The sequence below is a fragment of the Mauremys mutica genome, chromosome 14 (assembly GCF_020497125.1).
Source record: "Mauremys mutica isolate MM-2020 ecotype Southern chromosome 14, ASM2049712v1, whole genome shotgun sequence".
Lineage (NCBI taxonomy): Eukaryota > Metazoa > Chordata > Testudines > Geoemydidae > Mauremys > Mauremys mutica.
This window is the reverse complement of record NC_059085.1, coordinates 43,324,957-43,344,526: the sequence shown is the minus strand read 5'-3', so window position 1 is coordinate 43,344,526 and position 19,570 is coordinate 43,324,957. Positions and strand designations below refer to the sequence as shown.

General features: G+C 53.8%; 1 protein-coding gene across 1 annotated transcript; it reads left to right on the top strand.

The window, feature by feature from the left end:
• The first annotated feature begins 5,112 nt into the window (after nucleotides 1–5,112).
• On the top strand, nucleotides 5,113–18,302 carry CHMP1A (charged multivesicular body protein 1A). Its single transcript, XM_044987175.1, has 7 exons — nucleotides 5,113–5,238; nucleotides 8,183–8,202; nucleotides 9,934–10,011; nucleotides 10,514–10,660; nucleotides 11,852–11,980; nucleotides 13,945–14,132; nucleotides 15,671–18,302. Exons 1-7 carry the CDS (start codon nucleotides 5,232–5,234, stop codon nucleotides 15,690–15,692), a joined length of 591 nt encoding a protein of 196 aa, XP_044843110.1. The 5' UTR covers nucleotides 5,113–5,231; the 3' UTR covers nucleotides 15,693–18,302.
• The last annotated feature ends 1,268 nt before the right edge of the window (nucleotides 18,303–19,570 follow it).

Sequence of the window (19,570 nt, the reverse complement as noted above, 5' to 3'; positions counted from 1 at the left end):
AGATGACTGGAGGATAGATAATGTGAAGTCAATTTTTTAGAAAGGGCCTCAGAGGTGATCCCGGCAATTACAGGCCAGTAAACCTGACTTCAGTACCAGGCAAACTGGTCAAAACGATAGTAAAGAACAAAATTGTCAGACACATAGATGAACATAATTTGTTGGGGGAAGAGTCAACATGGTTTTTTAAAGGGAAATCATGCCTCACCAATCTACTAGAATTCTTTGAGGGAGTCAACAAGCATGTGGAGAAGGGGGATCCAGTAGCTATAGTGTACTTAGATTTTCAGAAAGCCTTTGACAAGGTCCCGCACCAAAGGCTCTTAAGCAAAGTAAGCAGTCATGGGATAAGAGGGAAGGTTCTCTCATGGATTGGTAACTGGTTAAAAGATAGGAAACAAAGGATAGGAATAAATGGTCAGTTTTCAGAATGGAGAGAGGCAAATAGTGGTGTCCCCCAGGGGTCTGTACTGGGCCCAGTCCTATTTAACATATTCATAGATGATCTGGAAAAAGGGGTAAACAGTGAGGTGGCAAAATTTGCAGATGATACAAAATTGCTCAAGATAGTTAAGTCCCAGGCAGACTGTGAAGAGCTACAAAAGGATCTCTCAAAACTGGGTGACTGGGCAACAAAATGACAGATGAAATTGAATGTTGATAAATGCAAAGTAATGCACATTGGAAAACATAATCCTAACTATACATGTAAAATGATGGGGTCTAAATTAGCTGTTATCACCCAAGAAAGAGATCTTGGAGTCACTGTGGATAGTTCTCTGAAAACATCCGCTCAATTTGCAGCGGCAGTCAAAAAAGTGAACAAAATGTTGGGAAACATTAAGAAAGGGATAGATAAGACAGAAAACACCATATTGCCTTGAATACTGCGTGCAGATGTGGTCCCCCCATCTCAAAAAAGATATATTGGAATTGGAAAAGGTTCAGAAAAGGGCAACAAAAATGATTAGAGGTATGAAATGACTTCCATATCAGGAAAGATTAATAAGAGTGGGACTTTTCAGCTTGGAAAAGAGACGACAAAAGGGGGGATATGATAAAGGTCTATAAAATCATGACTGGTGTGGAGAAAGTTATTTACTCCTCATAACACAAGGACCAAGGGTCACCAAATGAAATGAATAGGCAGCAGGTTTAAAACAAACAGAAGGAAGTATTTTTTCACACAGCGCACAGTCAACCTGTGGAACTCCTTGCCAGAGGATATTGGGAAGGCCAGGATTATAACAGGGTTCAAAAAAGAACTAGATAAGTTCATGGAGGATAGGTCCATCAATGGCTATTAGCCAGGATGGACAGGGATGGTGTCCCTGGCCTCTGTTTGCTAGAGCTGGGAATGAGTGACAGAGGATGGATCACTTGACAATTACCTGTTCTGTTCATTCCCTCTGGGGCACCTGGCATTGAGCCACTGTTGGAAGACAGGATACTGGCTAGATGGACCTTTGGTCTGACCCAGTCTGGCCAGTCTTGTGTTCTAACATTTAAACAACTTCCAAGGAACAATCTGGAGGCTTGGGGGGCTACTGGGGTGAGGACTCTGCATTCTGATTAATTGAGGCTGTTATCCCTACATTTTTTCTCCATCTGTTTAACTACAGAAGTCAGAGTTGCCAGCAATATGAATTTAAAAGAGCAAAGATTAGATTCACTAATCTGAACATGGTGGGCCCCTGCTTCAGTGCTTAATCTGTTGTCGGGGCTGAGCCATGGCACCTCTAGGCCTGCTGCATTAGTTATGAAAGTAAAAAAAATTGCTTGAGCCCCAGCACCTCTCTCATTAAAAATTAAGCATTGCCTTGCTTATTCCCTTGTCTCTTTCCACTCTACCTCTCTCCACAGTCAGTCTTTTCCCTCCTTCCCTCCTGTTTTCTCTCCTGTCTTTCCAAAGCAGCACTCCCGTCCCTTTCCTCTGAGTCTTCCACACTGTTCACCCCACCCCCGCACTCAATCCATGCTGGAGCCAGGGGTGCAAGTAGGACGGTACCCTCCAGTATGCAGTACCGACAAGAGATTTTTAGCGGGTACAGGGTACTGGAAAGATTTGGGGCAAGCTCCCGCTCCCGGGGGGGGGGCCTGTACTCTGCCCCTTAAAGGAGCAGAATGGGACTAGGGAGAATATTCATTCTTTGTATGACTTTAACAGCACAATACATATGCTAACAAACTTAAACAAACTTTGTTTAAGTTTGTTAGTATATGTATTATGCTGTTACATTGGTCAGGAGTCCTCAAGAGGGGAGGGGCGGGGGTGACGGAAGGTGTTTCAACAGTGTTTTTTATTCTGTTTCTCCCCATTGCTCCATCCATGACATCCATACTGTGTCACATCAAGTCCAAATCATTAGAGGAATGCCTCTGCTTGCACTGACCACAGGATGTTTGGATACTGATGTCAGGCCAGTTTTGCAGCCTGATGGGAATTAAGTGTTGTCCCCAGCGTACCTAGAATTCTTCTTTGCAGCCAAACTAGTCTACTTATATGGGGAGAAGTGGGGCTTGGGTGATAGAGGGGAGCTGGTTGCTTCGGGTAATCTGGAGTGCTAGAGGGGTTGAGTGAAGATGCAGATGCAGGGGTGATCTTATCTCCCTATCTCTTCACTAAAGAGTCTCCCAACATTTTTCACAGGACTTAATCCTGGAAGATGTTTCCCTACTGCGAGTCACTAGGGAACAGCAGGGGGCTCTTTTAGAGCAATGTGGATTCCGCCCGGGACCCTATGCGGCTTGCCTGTGTTCAGAAATGGTCCCCCCACCACTGGCAGAAGAGTGGCGCGGACGCGTCACCGTCACTGGGACAAGGGACACAGTGGCTCTGCCTATAAACCTGCACAGGCATATTGCCCACGCTCTGGATGAAGCTTTTGCTGAGATAACTGAAGCAGATTACTGCGACGTGATAGACCACATCAATGGGCTATTCCACATCTAGAGGCTGGCATGCATGCATCCATAACCCCCCCTCCTCTCCAGAAACATTTCACCCAGAAAATAAAAGCCGCTTACCGGTAACACGCTCCTCTGCTTGTCCTTCTGCAACTGCTGGCTGCTGCGATTGGGTACTTTCCTCCTGGCTTGAGAAGAGCTCCTGGCTGCATGCCTCCAGGGAATCTGCGGTTTCTTCCCCCATCCCAGGAGCTTCACTCGCGGTTTCCTCTCCCACCCCCGCCGCCTCCTCCTCCTGTCCCCCAGCCTGCTCAGAAGTGTCCATCGTTATCCTGGGATTGGCAGTGGGGTCACCCCCAAGTATCTCATCCATCTCCCTGTAAAAACGGCAGGTCGTGGGAGCAGCTCCGGATCGTCGATTCCCCTCTCGGGCTTTGTAATAGGCACTCCGCAGCTCTTTAACTTTCACCCTGCATTGTACTGCGTCCCGATCATGGCCCCGATCCAGCATGGCCCTTGATATCTGATCAAAGATATCGTAATTCCTACGGCCGGAGCGCAGCTGTGCCTGAACAGATGCCTCACCCCAAACACTGATGAGGTCCTGCAATTCACCAGTGCTCCATGCTGGGGCTCGTTTGCCGCGTGGAGGCATGGTCACCTGTAACTGATTAAAACTGATTCCACTCCACACCTGGCTGCAGCAAACAGGAAGGGGGAGATTTTTAAATTTCCCGGGGCATTTAAAGGGTGGGTCACCTGAGGCAAGAGCAGTAGAGTGCAAACTGATGTGCAGAGTGGCTGAACAGGAATTCTGGGATAACTCCTTATTCCCTGGAGGACAGGTAAAGCGCTGGTGAGTGTCCACACCTGCTGAGCAGCGCTGGATCACCAGCGCTGCACTCCTTATACCCCTGCCGGGATGGGTTTTCAGCCAGCGCTGCAACCAGGGAGTTGCAGCGCTGGTTGTGCCCTGCAAGTGTGGACGGGGTGTTGTTGCAGCGCTGGAAAGCCTCCACCAGCGCTGCAACTTGTAAGTGTAGCCAAGCCCTAACATGCATTTTGTTAACTGGAGCAGCAAAACAAAGAAAACAAATGCCTCATTTTCCAGCTTTGTGGGTGAGAGAACTTTAAGTGAAGATTATAATGCCGGACAGCGACAGCCTTAAACCAGCCAGCTGCTTCAGAAATCTGCCAAGAACTTTGCTGAAAATATGTTCCTCATCTTAGCAACAGAGCTAAGACATCACACATCTGCCCACCTTTATTCCAATGAAGCTCCTTCTGATTTGACAGCTCAGGCATTGTCAGTTTCATCCAGAACAATGTATAAACTTGGAACCTAATCCTGTAAACTTTTAATCATTTGATCAATCCCATTGAAGACAATGGGACTATTTGCATGACTATGAACCGCTTTTGTGGCCTGGTAGTGCACTGTAGCCCACATAAGCTTATGCTCAAATAAATTTGTTAGTCTCTAAGGTGCCACAAGTACTCCTGTTCTTTTTGCGGATACAGACTAACACGGCTGCTACTCTGAAACCTGTTCCTATAAAGGAAGTTGAATCCTGCATTGAAATGCAAAGTTTGGGTACAATACCATAAAGCAGTTTAGGATACAGTTCTACTTAAAATTAGTCTTTTAATAAGTCATACATGTGCTGAAATGGCTCCTCAGCCAACTCCCATATTCCATATAAACAGACTGAAATACTAGGTATTGGGGGGAAGTGAGTAGTTAAGCATGTTGACATTTCTATATACAAGGGAGGGTGTCAGGGGGATGGGGAGAGTGTGGGGGACCCGGGCTGGGAGGAGTCACATGGGGAGGGCCCCGTGCTCCCCATTGTGTCCCTCCCATGAGTGCAGTACCGGCAAGAAATGATTTCTGCTTCCACCACTGGCTGTAACCTATTCCCCTGCTCTGCCCTTCCCTGTCCCCGTCGCTCCCCCTGCGAGCCCCGCCCCCCTGGCTCCTCCCCACCTACAGTCCAGGGGCTCCCTCACCAATCCCACGCTACAGATGGGGAAACTGAGGCACGGAGCAGGGGCGACTGGGCAAGACCACACAGGAGGCGGGGCTCCGGGAGCCACGTGGGCTGCTGCAGCGGGAGGAGGGCGTTGTGGGGAGGGGCGCATGAGCCTCGCCCTGGTCACGTGACGCCCCCGCCCCCAGCCTGGCTTCGCTGTGGAAAACCCTCCTCCATTTACGCATGCGTTGAACGGACCAGGGCTGGGGGGGGAAACCTCGCGAGAACAAGCGGAGTGATGACGCAACAATCCGGAAGTGTCTGGAGAACCGGGAAGCGGTAGCTGCCGAGATGGACGGTAAGAGAGAGACGCCCCCATCCGGGGGGGCTGGGCGCTATTCGGCCCGAGCCGCGCCGCGGGGCTCCGGCGGTTCCCGAGGCAGAGGAGGGGATGGGGAGCGGGGGGGCAGGTCCCGGTCAGGGGGCTGGGCCTGGGGCCGACGGGGTGCGGGAGGGCAGGTCTGGGTTAGGGGGCCGGGACTGGTGGGGTGGGGCACGGGCAGGGGCGGGTTAGGGCCGGGGCCGGGGCTGGGAGGGGAAGGAGGTCAGGGGCCTGGGACCGGGACCGGGACCGGGACCGGCAGGGTGGGGGAGGGCAGGTCTGGGTTAGGGGGCAGGTCAGGGCTGGGTCAGGGGACTTGGCCTGGGGCTGGGGGGGGGGGAGGTCAGGGGGCTGGGACCGGCGGGGTGGGGCTGGGCTGGGGGGGAGGGGAAGGAGGTCAGGAGGCTGGGACCGGGACCAGCAGGGTCGGGGAGGGCAGGTCTGGGTTAGGGGGCTGGGACCAGCGGGGTGGGGTGGGGTTGGGCTGGGGGAGGGAGGTCAGGGGGCTGGGACCGGCAGGGTGGGGTTGGGCTGGGCTGGGGGGGAGGGGAAGGAGGTCAGGAGGCTGGGACCGGGACCGGGACCGGGACCGGCAGGGTGGGGGAGGGCAGGTCTGGGTTAGGGGACTGGGGCTGGGGTGGGGAGGGGAGGGAGGTCAGGGGGCTGGGACTGGGACCGGGACCGGCAGGGTGGGGGAGGGCAGGTCTGGGTTAGGGGGCAGGTCAGGGCTGGGTCAGGGGACTTGGCCTGGGGCTGGGGGGAGGGGAGGGATGTCAGGGGCCTGGGCCGGAGGGGAGGGAGGTCAGGGGGCTGGGACCAGCGGGGTGGGGTTGGGCTGGGCTGGGCTGGGGGGGAGGGGAAGGAGGTTAGGAGGCTGGGACCGGGACCGGCAGGGTGGGGGGGGCAGGTCAGGGCTGGGTCAGGGGACTTGGCCTGGGGCTGGGGGGAGGGGAGGGATGTCAGGGGGCTGGGACCGGCGGGGTGGGATTGGGCTGGGCTGGGGGGGAGGGGAAGGAGGTCAGGAGGCTGGGACTGGGACCAGCAGGGTCGGGGAGGGCAGGTCTGGGTTAGGGGGCTGGGACTGGTGGGGCTGGGCAGGTCAGAGTTGGATCAGGGAGCTGGGCCTGGGACCTAGGGGGCAGGAGGTCAGGGCCAGCTCAGAGGTGGGGTTGTGGGGGTGGTGGTGGCCATTGGGGAGGGGAGAGGGAAATCTATTGGTGACATCATGGGAGAGGGAGTTCCCTGTGATCCCAGAGTGGGGCCTGCCCTGTGATCGTAGGGGAGTCCTGGGGGTTACCTGCAGGGCTCTGCTCAGTCGTCCTGGCCAGTCGGCTCCTGAGGAGGATGGTGGAGACCCTGTCAGGTGTGTGGCACTGGGTAAAGCTGGGGTGGGTAAGTGCAGCCCGAGGGCCTGTGCTACATTGGTCAGGGAGAGAGAAAACTCAAGGGCAGCTTGTTTGGCCCTGGCTTTTCTGATGAATTGAAATAGGTCCAGGTATTTAAGAAAACTAAAATGTATTTAGAATTGCTGAACTGAGCCACTTCCTCTTGCATGAAACTGGCCGGGTGAAGCTGGCTGAGAGTTATTTACAGGCATATCTGGGGTGTGCCAGGTTCTGGGTCAAAGGTCACCGTGTAATTGTAATCAGAGAAACCACAGTGACAAGTAACACAGCTATTTCAATAAAAGCCATGAAGCTGCCTTCTGATGAGTCACTTGTTAGTTGCAAGACAGAATGTGGTTTCTGTTAGCTGCACTCCAGGATTAAGGTCCCATGCATGAGGTATGTCAAATTGAGAGAGAACTGCATAGTGAAGCCACTGGCCTGTACCGTGGATGCTGTGATACTTGCCAGATATACATTAACTTATGGTAGATAATTTTTTCCAGTGAATATTTCAGTATCTAATGTTCAGTGAGTCCATTTATTTCAAAGAGCTGTATCCAAGGGATAATTCACTAGCTTGTATGGCTCCTTCAGTATTCTGAGCCAGTCCCCAGCCGAGCAGTTCAGATAGCACTCCTGTTATCCTGGGTGCTCAGGGCCTTCGTTAGCCGTGCATATGCCTGACCCTCATTGATTAGTCATGACATTGAAAGCAGGAGTCAATCCTGTGGGAGTGTCTCCAATAAAACCCTCCAACAGCTTTTTTAACAAGCTCTCTGAAATGTCTCATATTCCATTCTAGGTAGTTTTTTCAGTCCCTTACTGTGTACAATGGTCCGATCACCACTGGCCTTACAACCATTTAAAAATCAGCGTCAGTGTCGTTTGAGTTCAGTTGTAGCCAAATGAGACTCCAGCAGAGGTTGGTCAGCTATGTGTAGACAGGCCTTTAACACAGGAGTTTCTGCTTCTGTGCTCTAGAATGACAGGAGAGGAAGGATTGGCCTAGTGGTTAGGCACTAGCTGTGACCTGGGAGACCTAGGTTCAAGTCCTTGCTCTGCTACCAGCTTTCTGTTTGCCCTTGGGCATGTCACTTAGTTTCCTTGTGCCTCTGTTCCCCATTTGTACAAGGGGATAATGGCCCTGGATAAAGATTGGGAGGTGCCTACATACTAGGGTGATGGAAGCCATATGGAGCACCGTAGCTAGGTAGCCTGAGGAGTCCTCAGCAAAGGCTGAGAGTGCAGTGGAGGCCTCTGCTTGCCCAGAAGAGACTCTTCTGAACAATCGTGGTGGTGGTATTGGGATGTGCGAGCAGCACAATCTCAGCCTGTCCAGCCCCCTTCAGGCAAAAGGAACATTGGTGTGATGCTTTTAAGGGGAAGGGGGCAGTGTGTGAACTGGGGAGACTCATCATAGAAGGTACCTCCCAAAGCACAGTTCCTTGGGTGAAAGATTGTGTGACCTTTATGTTACTGACAGCGACTCTAAAAACCCACTGTGATCTTAGTCACCTCCTCTCTCGTTTCAGATACACTCTTCCAGCTGAAGGTGAGTGTGTCCATTACAGGATTTTGCTTTCTGCCCCTGCATGGGGATTCATTATTATACACCTCCCAGCACGGGCTGCCCTGCGTGGCCTTGGTCAATTGAAAGTCGACAAGCTCAGCTGAACTGTTGCTCTAAGACCCTCTTATGGTGTCTTGTGGTATGGCTGGTAGGTCTGTACACAACCGAACTTTCTTCCTGGTACAGGCTGCTTACGAGCCTAGCTGACTACCAGACCCTGTACTAGTCAGGTGTTTTGTGGGCTCCTCCAACAGCCGGACGCTAGGGTTGATCATCTTTAAGAGGCAGCTACTATGGGTCTAGGTTTATTCCTTGTGTTTAAATTTGGCTTCTCAAATGCCTTCTGCTCTGACCTTCTCTCACCCACTTGATGGAGAGTTTACTGACTTGGAGAAACCTCTCCCAGAACCTTCCTTCCTACCGTCAACTCCTATTGCCTTCATTGTTCTGTCTTCTCAAGGCTTTATCTCCTCCTTCCAGTGCTCTCCCTCCAGCAGGGGTGTGATAGTCTCCCAGGGTGGGGGCGTCACTGGGCTTTCTGTCCACAGGGGCTGGGGAGAGGTCAACAGCTACATAAAGATCCCAATATTTAAGGCTGTGGTGGTGAAAGAACAGGAACTCGTGTCTCTCATTCTGGGGGAGGGGGCAGTGCAGAGCTCCCTAGCGCTGCTGTGATTTAGACCCTGAAGACATCATCGATTATGTTGCAAATCAGTTAAGTGCATTAGGCTGGACGGGCTCTTCACCTGGTAATTGGATTCAATGTAACAGGAACCTGTAGCCCATGTTCTCCTGTGCTCTGTGCTAATGAAGAGAGGTGGAATATGTATGGTACCAAAAACCACCTCCGTTCCCAGAGGGGAGACAGAAATCCCTCCCCCCAGAGCTCCGCCTCTATGAAAATCTGTTTAAAATAACAGCTGCAACTCTGCCTCTGCAGTTCCCAGCCACAACAGGAAGGGGGAGCTATTTATCTAGAGAACTCTTATCACCTGTTCTGCAGCCGCATAGGCAGTGTAAACCCAACCCAGAACTGTCATGCGTGGCAGGGGATAGGAAGGAAAGACTATGCCAAGTCCAGAGCAGACTCCTTCCCATCACTCCCCTCAAGCACCAATCAGTCCCTGTCACTCACCTCTGAAAACGCCTTGAGAAGTGAGCCTGTGAGCATGCCCTGAAGGTCCCTGAACCCAAGCTAAGGAGTATGTTCCAGACACCTCACTGAGAGCCCCCAGGTCCCTGCCTCTTAAACCAGGGGGCTGAAATCCCAAGTGCCTCCACTGCTTGCTACTTCTGTGTATTTCGCAGCAGGAGAGAGAGGACAACATGCTTTAGCCAGTACCATGCCACAGGTCCTACCTGTCTGGCCAAGGAAGCCAGGCCTTCCTTCATAGCGCTCCAGCTCTGCTCCATCAGTCAGCCAAAGGGGCTACTGCAGCTCACTGAGTCCCTTTCCTCTTGCTGCCTCCGCTGGCTGTGTGCCCAGACACGGCCATAACTATGGCACCTGCCCAGCCAAGCTCACTGCGTTTAGGTTGGATAAAGGACAAGACAGCCTGCAAAGGCAGCTGAGGCAGTGCCAGCAGACGCTGCAGGCACCGTACACATGCTTTGCTAGGACAGCCTGTGGGCTTTTGTGAGAGTTGTGGGAGCCTTTGATTGTGTTACTGTTTGACCCTTTCATGGCCGAGCACTGAAGTCTGTTTCTCTTAGTTCACAGCAAAGCAGCTGGAGAAGCTAGCCAAGAAGGCCGAGAAGGACTCGAAGACTGAGCAAGCCAAAGTCAAGAAGGTAGCCAGTACGGCTGAACTCTGTGGAGGTGGTGGAACTCCCTGGTGGAGATGAAAGTAAAGTCTCTGATGGCTAGGTGTTGTTTCAGCCGTCACACCCTTGAGCCTGTGCTGTCAGTCCATGGCTCTGGATCAGAGGGATTAACACAAGGAATTATAGTAGATTCCACGTAATAGCACCCTGGATATTAACAGCTTCTGGTTAATGGCAGCACTTGGCTGGGAGCCATCCCTGCCCCATTGACTTTAATGTTAATGTCATTGATTGATGTGCCAGGCGCAATAGGCCATCCTGATATCCCCAAATCTCCTAGCCTCAACCCTAATCCCGTCCATCCTAGGCTCCACTAATCCTGATCCAAGCAAACACCAAAGTCCCTTTGTAAAGAACACAGACGATAGAGATTTCTGCATGACATCCCTTGGGTGGAAATGGGAGACATTTGTGTCTGTGTGAAGCAAAATGGATTCCTCCTGCAAATCTTTTCCCTTCCATGTTCCAGGCCCTTCAGCAGAAGAACGTAGAATGTGCTCGCGTCTATGCAGAGAATGCAATCCGGAAGAAGAACGAAGGTTTAAACTGGCTTCGGATGGCTTCCCGAGTGGATGCCGTGGTCTCCAAGGTGCAGACAGCAGTGACCATGAAGGGGGTAAGAGGCTTTGTCGTCTCAGGTGTATCCCTGGAGGACAGGGGCTGTTTCCTGTCCTTGTACAGATAGAGACTATTGGCCCATCCCTCCCCTGACGACGTTCCTCTCTTCTTTTGTAACTTCGTTAGAACTGAGCTTTAGTGTTGGCAGGTGCTATAACGCCTTCCACCCTCAAACTGGAATTTGGTCAGGGCCCGGGGCTAGACCGGGCATTGGCAGACTGCCACAGCTGCTGAAATGCTAGTGTGGGTGTGATTGCCTTGTGATGTGACCAGTACATTTCACTGGGGGACCAGAAATGAGACCCTCAAACTTGCTTCATTTGTGGCTTCATCCATATTTGAGTCTGCAGGCTTGGAAGGTGTGTCCCTGGAATCACTCCCCTGCCTTAATCAGGTGTCCATGCATGCTTGTGTGCAGGGAATTGGGGGTTAGAGTTCTCTTCTGCAAGGTACTGAGCACCCTCAAGTCCTTTGGATTTTGCTGGGAGCTGAGGATGCTTGTTCCCTCTTCGGATTCTGTCTGAAATCTCTCTTCACTGTGAGCCACAGGACCAACACTAGAGTCCCACCTGGACTTCCTGGAGTTATGTGGCCCAGCTTAGAGAGAGGACAGGCAGCAAGAACAGCCCGTGAAGCACATTGTGCCTGGTGGGCTGGAGCTCCTGCCTTCACGGTGTTTGTACTAACGTTTGGAGTAACATTTCCGGTATGAACACCGAAGTGTTCAGTGGAGAAATAGCAGGAGGCTGTGCTAAAAATGCATGAAGCCCATGCATAGAAAGCTCATGGGCATGGCAACTATTTTCATGTGACTGTCATGGTGAAGTTGCCTCTGTACTGTTAAAGGGCAGATTTCCAGGGCTGTGTATGAAAACGATGCGTGTGTCTCATTTGTGTGTGCAGTAGATGCCAGGTGCAATTCAGATGTGCACCGTGACAGCTAGAAGGCTAGCGGGTCACTTGCATGTGCATTTTCAGTAATCGTGCATTCGGTTGCATGTGCACAATTCTAAAACTCTGCAGCCAGTCTGAGCTGAGAGTCCCCGCTATTCACGGCAGGACGTCGCTGACCTGTGGTGGAAATGCCAGTAACACTAAATTGCTTTTGGCCAGGCTTGGCTCCCACTCTGAACTGGGACATTTGTGTCAACTTTGTTTGGTGTGTATATTTTCCAACCTCCTGTTACAGGTGACTAAAAATATGGCTCAGGTGACCAAGGCCTTGGACAAAGCTCTGAGCTCCATGGACCTGCAGAAGGTCTCGGCGGTGATGGATAAATTTGAGCATCAGGTTCAGAACTTGGATGTTCACACCTCGGTAAGTGCTCTGCACTCGCTCGCCTGGGGGTAGACTGCTGGGCGGCGGGAAGAATTTACTCGTTGGAGGCTGGGAGGATGCAGCAGAGAGAACTGTATCGCCCCACCATCATGGGCTCAGACACAAGGCCCTTCCCTTGCTCCCAGATGTGGACTTGGATTAATGGCTCAGTTGTTTCCAGAGCTCTGGTCTATAGTAGCTCATCAAGGAAGATCAGGGTTCTCTTGGGTTAGGAGCTGCACATGGAGATTCTCTGTCCCAAAGAGCTTGTGATCAAAGCAGGCAGACACACACAGACGAAGGGTGCAGAAAGTCTTGTCCCCATGGCATATTCCTGGGAGAATTATGTGCCAAAAAATTAAAAATTCTGCACACAATATTTTAAAATTTAGCAAAATTCTGCTTATTGTATTTGTAAAAATAATACAATATAATCACGCTACTTTCAATTATTTTGATAATTTATTTCAAAATACCCATCAGCAAGTGTGTCTGTAACAATGCAGACAACAAAAAAGATTCAGGAAATGTTTTTTGACAATTAGATTCCTCCCTAGGCATATTAATACAGAACATTCAGTAATTCACTTAAACCACACTACAGAAACGTATTTCCCGCACCCCTCAGAAGCAGTGCAAAGGGTTTGGGGAGTCGGGGTAATGGAGGAGATATGGGAGAAGGAAGTAATTGCTGGGAAGAAGCCTGGTAGCGAACTGGAACAATTGTTCAGTGTGGGTGGGAGAAATATGGAACGGGTTTTTTGCATGCGGGGGTGGGGGAGGGATTGTTGGGGAGCCTCCCCTATGTAGACCCCTAGCTTCATTCAGTCAGGCACATCTGCCCCTGTCCCCATGTGGTCCTTCACATCAACTCCCATTCAGCCCCAGCTCAATGCTGTCACCCCACTAGTGCCTGTGCCACCTCCACTAGCCCTTCTGAGCCCCAGTCTGTGACCCCCACCACAGCAGCCCTGTGTGCCCCGTGTTGTCCATCCCTCCCATATCCCATGCCTCCACACCTGACCCTGTGGGCAGGGCACTGTGAGAAAAGCAGCCTTTTCTCCGCTGCTCCAGCCATGAGCCGGCCTCCCTCTTTTCTGGTGCCACAGCAGCCCCTGGTGAGTGAAAGGTGTAACTGCAGTGCCTCTCTGATACAATCCATTTTCTGCAGAGAAAAAAAAATCTGCGGGGGATATGAATTCTGCATGTGAGCAGTGGGGCAGAATTCCCCCAGGAGTAATGGTACAGACAAGGAACTAGGTGCCTTGCCCCAGATCACATGGGGAGTCTGTCAGAGCTAGGAACTGAACCCAGAGCTCCTGAGTCACAGTCCAGTGCCTCACCCACAGGCCAGTCCATCCTTCTCATCATGATGGTCTCTGGCTTGTTTGATTTCCCCGCTCTCTCCAGCATGCTCAAGGGGCTGGGCCACATGAGTGATTGTAGCTCATGTTCTGTTTCGATCAACCTTTGACCTGATCAGTCTGGGAGCAGTCTAGAACGTTCCATGCTCCCAAGTAGAGCCGGCCTTGAGCTCAGTCTTGAATATTGCCTTGACCCTGGATGGGCAATGTCTCTAACCAGGAGACGAGAGCTGCCCCTGACGGCAAGGAAAAGCCCCTGTGCAAGTGTCTGACCATATCTACAGTATCTGAAAGCTTCACTGAGAACCTGAGGCAGGTTGGAGGCTAACATGGACAGATGGGTCCCTAATGCTTCATACAGCTGTGTGCTGTCAGGTGCTGGGTGGTACTCTGATGTCTAGGGGCCTCAAGATCTCTCTGGCTCCAACCCATCCTCCTGTCCTAAGGCCTAGCTGTCAGGCTGACAAGGATGGGGAGGAGAGCAATGGGCCAAATTCGAGATCTGTAACTGGCTCCTACAGGCAGGAACGTGGGCTGGGTGGGTTCTTCAATGGAGCCAGATGGTGGCTCTGCTTCAGATACTCACTCTGCCCATTGTAGGTGATGGAGGACTCCATGAGCTCTGCTACCACCCTGACCACGCCGCAGGAGCAGGTGGACAGCCTCATTGTGCAGATTGCTGAGGAGAATGGCTTGGAGATCATGGACCAACTCAACCAGCTCCCCGAGGGGGCTTCGGCCGTGGGGGAGAGCTCTGTCCGCACCCAGGAAGACCAGCTGTCCCGAAGGTTCTTTCTCTCCCCTACGTCCCTTGGTGTGATTGTGTCCCTGGGCTTCCTGGTCCTGGCAGCTTGAACTGCCCCCAGGCATCTCTTTCACAGCTAGTCCGGGGTAATTCAGAAAGAAGGTACGGCTGGGAGGGAAGCCAGCTATTGGAGCAACCTCTGGGCTCTCGCGTCCCCATGCATGGTGGAGCCTAGCAAAGCTCCAGAGGAGCCATGTATAGGCAGCGTACCGTGTCGTGCTCCACAGAGGAGAGGGGCTTCCTGATTCTACTAGCAGTGGGGCTGGGGGAGCACCGGGGAGTGGAGGTGGTAGAAGGTGTTGCTTGCTCAGCTCAGTAACCAGATGGTGGGAGTGGTCCAGGCCCGTGCTTGCCTTGCACAGTTGATGCTGCTCTGGGTGTGCTTGGCACTGACCTTCAAACAGGCTGTCTCTCTGGAACCTCCCCGGAAGAGGCTTGAGGCCACCTCCTATTGCTGGTGAGCTCCGCTTCCTCCTCCCCATCCCTGCAGCTCTGCATGCAGCTACCGTGAGAGGGCCCTCGGAGAACGGAGCCCTGCAGTTCCTGGCTGTACGCAGCTCCCCCCGCCCTTTCCCAGAAGTCGCTGCACAGCCGCCAGACTCTCTCCAGGTTCTCTCGCTTTGGGCTGTCTGAAGCACAGAGAGGAGCGGTGGGTCTGGTGTGAGTGTCCTCAGGGTGGGAGGCGTTTTACAGACCCTGAGAAATGGAGACCCTCACCTGGCTGCGTCGTGTGGTGCGGCTGGACGGTGCCTCTTGCTGAAGATGACTGAGTGTCTGTCACGCCGCACACACCTGAGACGGCGTGGTCCTGGCTCCAGGGCTCTGCGATGAAGGGAGATGCTGTTCTTTCTCCTCGCTCGTGGGCCCATCAGATAGGTTATGAGATGACAAATGGAGCATCCAGCCTTTGCACTCTAAACACTATTCCAGACCGCCCCCAGGAAGCAGCCCAACTGCTTCTGCACAGAGCCCTGCCTGATACTCCCCCCCGGCGGCTGGAAGGGGCTTGTCCTGTGTCCCATCGGAGCCCAAAGGTGTTTCCAGCACAGAGGCTTTCTCCCCATCCTCCCACGTGCTTGCAGTGCACCTGCTGCTCTGTCTGCTGAGGTCAGAGTTCGCATTGCCCCCGGTGCTGCAGGGGGTGTGGGTGCATGTGCTGAGCCCCGGGTCTCTTTGGGCTCCAGTGGCATCATACTCTTCCCTTCCTGGCCGGTGGCGTCACATTGCCGTGCCGTTAAACACGCCTGTGTTTCGCTGCTGGGGCCGCTCTGGCCTGAGCGCAGGAAATGCATTGGCTGTGTTGGAAGGTGCTGGTAACTCCCCCGCTAGAACGTAAATTATCTGTGCTCCAGGGGGAGACTTCTGTCCCTGCAAACCACCTCCTCGCCCATTCAGACTCATTCCATCACGGGGCGTAGTGCCCAGTTCTCCAGCGAGCTCCCCCCGTGCTCTCCGGGTTCACTTGGAAGCAGCTCCCGTGTTCCGTGCTCCCCTTTGACTCTCTTGTGCTGTTTCTTCCAGACTGGCTGCCTTGCGGAATTAAAGTCTCCCGTTGTTCTGGATGATCACTGTTCCCCTACTGATTGTGCATCGAGTGGGAACATGTGGGAGAGCCGCCCCCCAAAGCTCCCACTCCATCCCTGCTCTGGCCTTCTGCTAGCAAAACCAGAACCAGCAAGCCACTCCTTCAGAGCCTGTTCTTCTGCGGTGGACTCTTTGGTCTTTTCTGATGATGACTATTCCCTGAAGAGGCAGCAGGAAGAGGTTTGCCGAGTGAGCGTGACCTTGCTCTGGCCTTTGGCGGCAGAGTGTTCAGGGCACTTGTCTTTAAAGCAGCGCTACCACTGCCTCTCTGCATCCTGGGCCTCTAGGGGGAGTGAAGATGCTGCTTTGATTCTAACACTACATGGAGATCTTGTTGAAAGGGGAAGTGCATGTTCCGATGGGACACTGGGTGCCTGACCATCTCCTGATGGGTGTATCTCTAGCAAACGTGTAGTGCATCTTTCTCTCCACCTCTTGTACATTGGCTCTTTTAGCCACAGTGTGGTTTGCTGTGGGTGACCCTCCTACGAACAGCTTGCAGCAGGTAGGGCCATGGCTCCTTCCCATTTCCATCTAAGCCCCTTCCTTCCCCATTGCCTGTTGTAGCTGAGGGGAAGGGGAGCCCGCCCGGGGCGTACATGCACATTGGTAGTGATTCATGGGCGAGGCAGCTGCCTTGGCTGAAGGGCACAAATCTATGTAGTGGCGTCTAGTACATCCATATTCCCAGTTATCGGCTAGTCCCTGGTGCAGCGCCTGTAGCATTGAGACGATAGGGATCCCAGTGCCATGCCCAGCGTGCAGGGATCTCGCTTTGCCAACTCTTAGCCCTGGCACTGCTTGTCACGTTGCCTGCCCTGGATTTTCTCACCGTTAAGTGACCTTTGAGAAGTTTGCCTCCACAACCACACGCTGTGACCACTGAGATCTGGGGTTCTTCATGCATGCCACCCCAGGGAGCGAAGCTGTCCTGAGCTGCTCCAGCCCGGCAGCGTTCACGGTGCAGCGCTGTCTGCTGGGAATGCTGGGGCGTGGTCTGTCTCCCAGCTCTGTCGCTGGCAGCATGACAGCGGAGCAAATGTCCAGCCCCTCCTGTGAATGGTGAGGATGTCTCCACTGTCCCAGCGGATGTTGTACCTTCCCCTCCCCCCCCCCCAATACCTCTGTTGCCTTTACCTCTTGGATCTCTTTCCCCCGCCTCCGCTCCCTTCCTCAGGGCTGACGAGATGCCCCAGCTCCACTGGTGACTGAGTGTAAGCTCGTCACTTCCTTTAACCCAGTCGACACTGCAGGCCCGGGAGCCAGGCTGAGAAGGAAGGATTGGCCCCCACACTTTCCTCAGCCCCAGGCGTGAGAGCTTTGGGAGGCGTACGGTGTCACTTCTCACACTCAGCCTCCTCTGCAGCCCAGCTCCGTGTAATGGTCGGAGGCAGCGCCGGGGGAGCGGGAGGTAGCGAGGGGAGATCTGAGCCCAGCTTGCTGCTGAGCCAGGTTCCCATTCCGAGGAGTTTTAACCCCCATCCCTGCTGGCTCCACACTAGCTGCCATGTGCTGGGACTCTGGTACCACTGTGCCGGAGTCAGTGCAGCGCACATCTGGCACACCCACAACATGGCGCATGTGTTCGGCAGCAGCTAAAGTAGGGAGTGGTTACTGTGACGAACGGCCCTGGGGCTGGAGGGCTGGTTTCACAGGGAGGGCTGGCTCACAATTCATTAACTGTCTCGAAGTGTTAAGTGTCCAGTGCTTCTCGCAGATGTGCTAAGGGACCTGCTTCTCTTTGGTTAGGGAGCAGGGGAGGCAGATGGCATCAGACACTCCCCATCACCCTTGCCCCTGAGAGCGTCCGGTGCAGCCTGGGAGCTGGCCTTGCCGCTCTGTCAGAAGGCATGTCGCTGGGGTACAGAGTCGGCAGGCTGGGGGTTCTGCAGCACTTGCGTGCGGACACACTTTGACATCTCTCTGATATTTTCCCTCCGCGTCTCGTGGCCTTGGAAGATGCACGTTCGCCTCCCTTTTGCGATTACCCCGAGCTGGGCTGTTTGAGTCCAGCTGCGGCCGCCCCCCCCCCCGGTGACAGAGGAGACGCAGGACTGAGGAGGAAGCTGGGGCTGTAGGTGAGCTCAGGGGCTTTGTTTCTAATCCTGGCAGGGTCCTGGACTCGCTTGGGACCCCGTGTTTGGTCTCTGTGCGTCAGTCAGAGCCAGGTGGGTAAAACGCAGGAGCCTCCCTGAAAATCTGAGCAGAGCTTTCCAGGGCAACCCCAGGGAGAGGCTTTTAACGGGGGTTGAAGGGCAGGCTGGCCTGGGGCAACTGTGAACATCTTGTTCCACCCAGCCGGGGTGTTTTCAGGCGGCACAGCGCGCACTAGCCCCCCCGCTCCTACCTTGTGGACATGGCCTACCCCTGCCCAGCTCCGCTCTTGGCAGCTGTGTGAAATCGGGAGAAGGGGCTGGCCTGGCCTTTGCCCTGGGGAGGAGATCCTGCCCTCTGTAAGTGAGCGCGGTGCTGTCTGTGTGTGTTTACAACGCTGCTTTCCTTTGCTGGTTTTGAAATGAACACTGTAAAGTCTACTCTGCGTTTTAAATAAAGGGGGTGTCCCTGAAAATCAGCCTGTCGGCGTTCCATGGAGCGTCAGCTTCTGCCCAGGGCCCCGCTGAGATGTGGAGCCGTCACGGGAAGCGGCCTGGCTAGGAGAAGCAAATGCAGTGTGCTGGTCTCGGGTCTCGTGGCACTGCTGACACTGGCCTGTCTCAGTCTGACCCCCGGCTCGGGGAGGGAATCCACCAGCCCTGCCTCTCAATGGGCTCTTGCCAGGCTGCTCCTGCTCCTTGTGTGACATGGAGCTTTCTGATTCCCCCCACCAACCCCTCTTCTTTTGATGCTAGATTTACCTGGCTCGGCCAAGCACTAGCAAACATGTTGTAAGGAAGAGTCATGCCCTGGCCCCAGGGGCTGGACAGGGGGATCCCTAACCTATCTTCTCCAGCTCTGATTTCTGGGACGTTGCACCTTTCCGAAGGATCCAGGCAGCCCCATGCTGCCATGGATGGGGAGAGAACCCTCCCCACCGTACCTTGCTCCTCAGAGGCAGTGTCGGGGGTGCTGTAATTCGCTGTACCGCGCAGGGGAGCCCTCTGCTAAGCAATGCCTCGCAGAGCAGCCTCTCCCCCTGCTGGCTACAGGTCCCAGGAGGCTGCATGCTGCAGATTCTTCACCTCTTCCTCTTGCATAGCAGAACTGAGCCTCTCAACCTGTTGCATCCAACTCTGCTGCAGCAGGCGCTTGAGCCGTGCAGGATGTTTATCAAGATCATGGTCTCGCAGGCAGCTCTTGAGTATAAAACATACCTGTGGGCTGAGTGGCCAGGGGCTGCTGTGGTGTCAGCAAGTGTTGGGTGGGGAGGAACTTCCACACCCTAGCCAGTTCTGAGAGAACTTGTTCTTGGCTCCTCCTGGAAATGGTGGGTGGAGACGGTTCCTTATCTGGCTTGTCATCAAGAGTGGGCGCTGCAGGCTTTTCCCACTGATCCTTCAGCTGCTTCAGTTCCTTGCAGCTCTTGGGGTAGCTCCGTTCCTTGGTCCCCTCCGTTCTGACTGGTGCCCAGAGCCAATTCCCCAGCCCTGCGTACGGGGGTTTGCAATGCAGAGAACTCTCGAGGACAGCAAAGCTCCTCAACAACCGAGCCAGGTCTAGTGTCAACCAGTGCAGGGAACAAGGCTCCCTTCCCCTGGCGGGAAGGCGGGAGAGCCAGCACTGCCACTTCTGCAGGAGGCATGAGGGGTCAGCAGCAGGGGCTGCTCGGGTCAGCAGGGGCCATCAAACGGAAGGGCCGAATCCTGCATCAGTAGGAGTTGGTGCCTTCAGCTCCAAGTA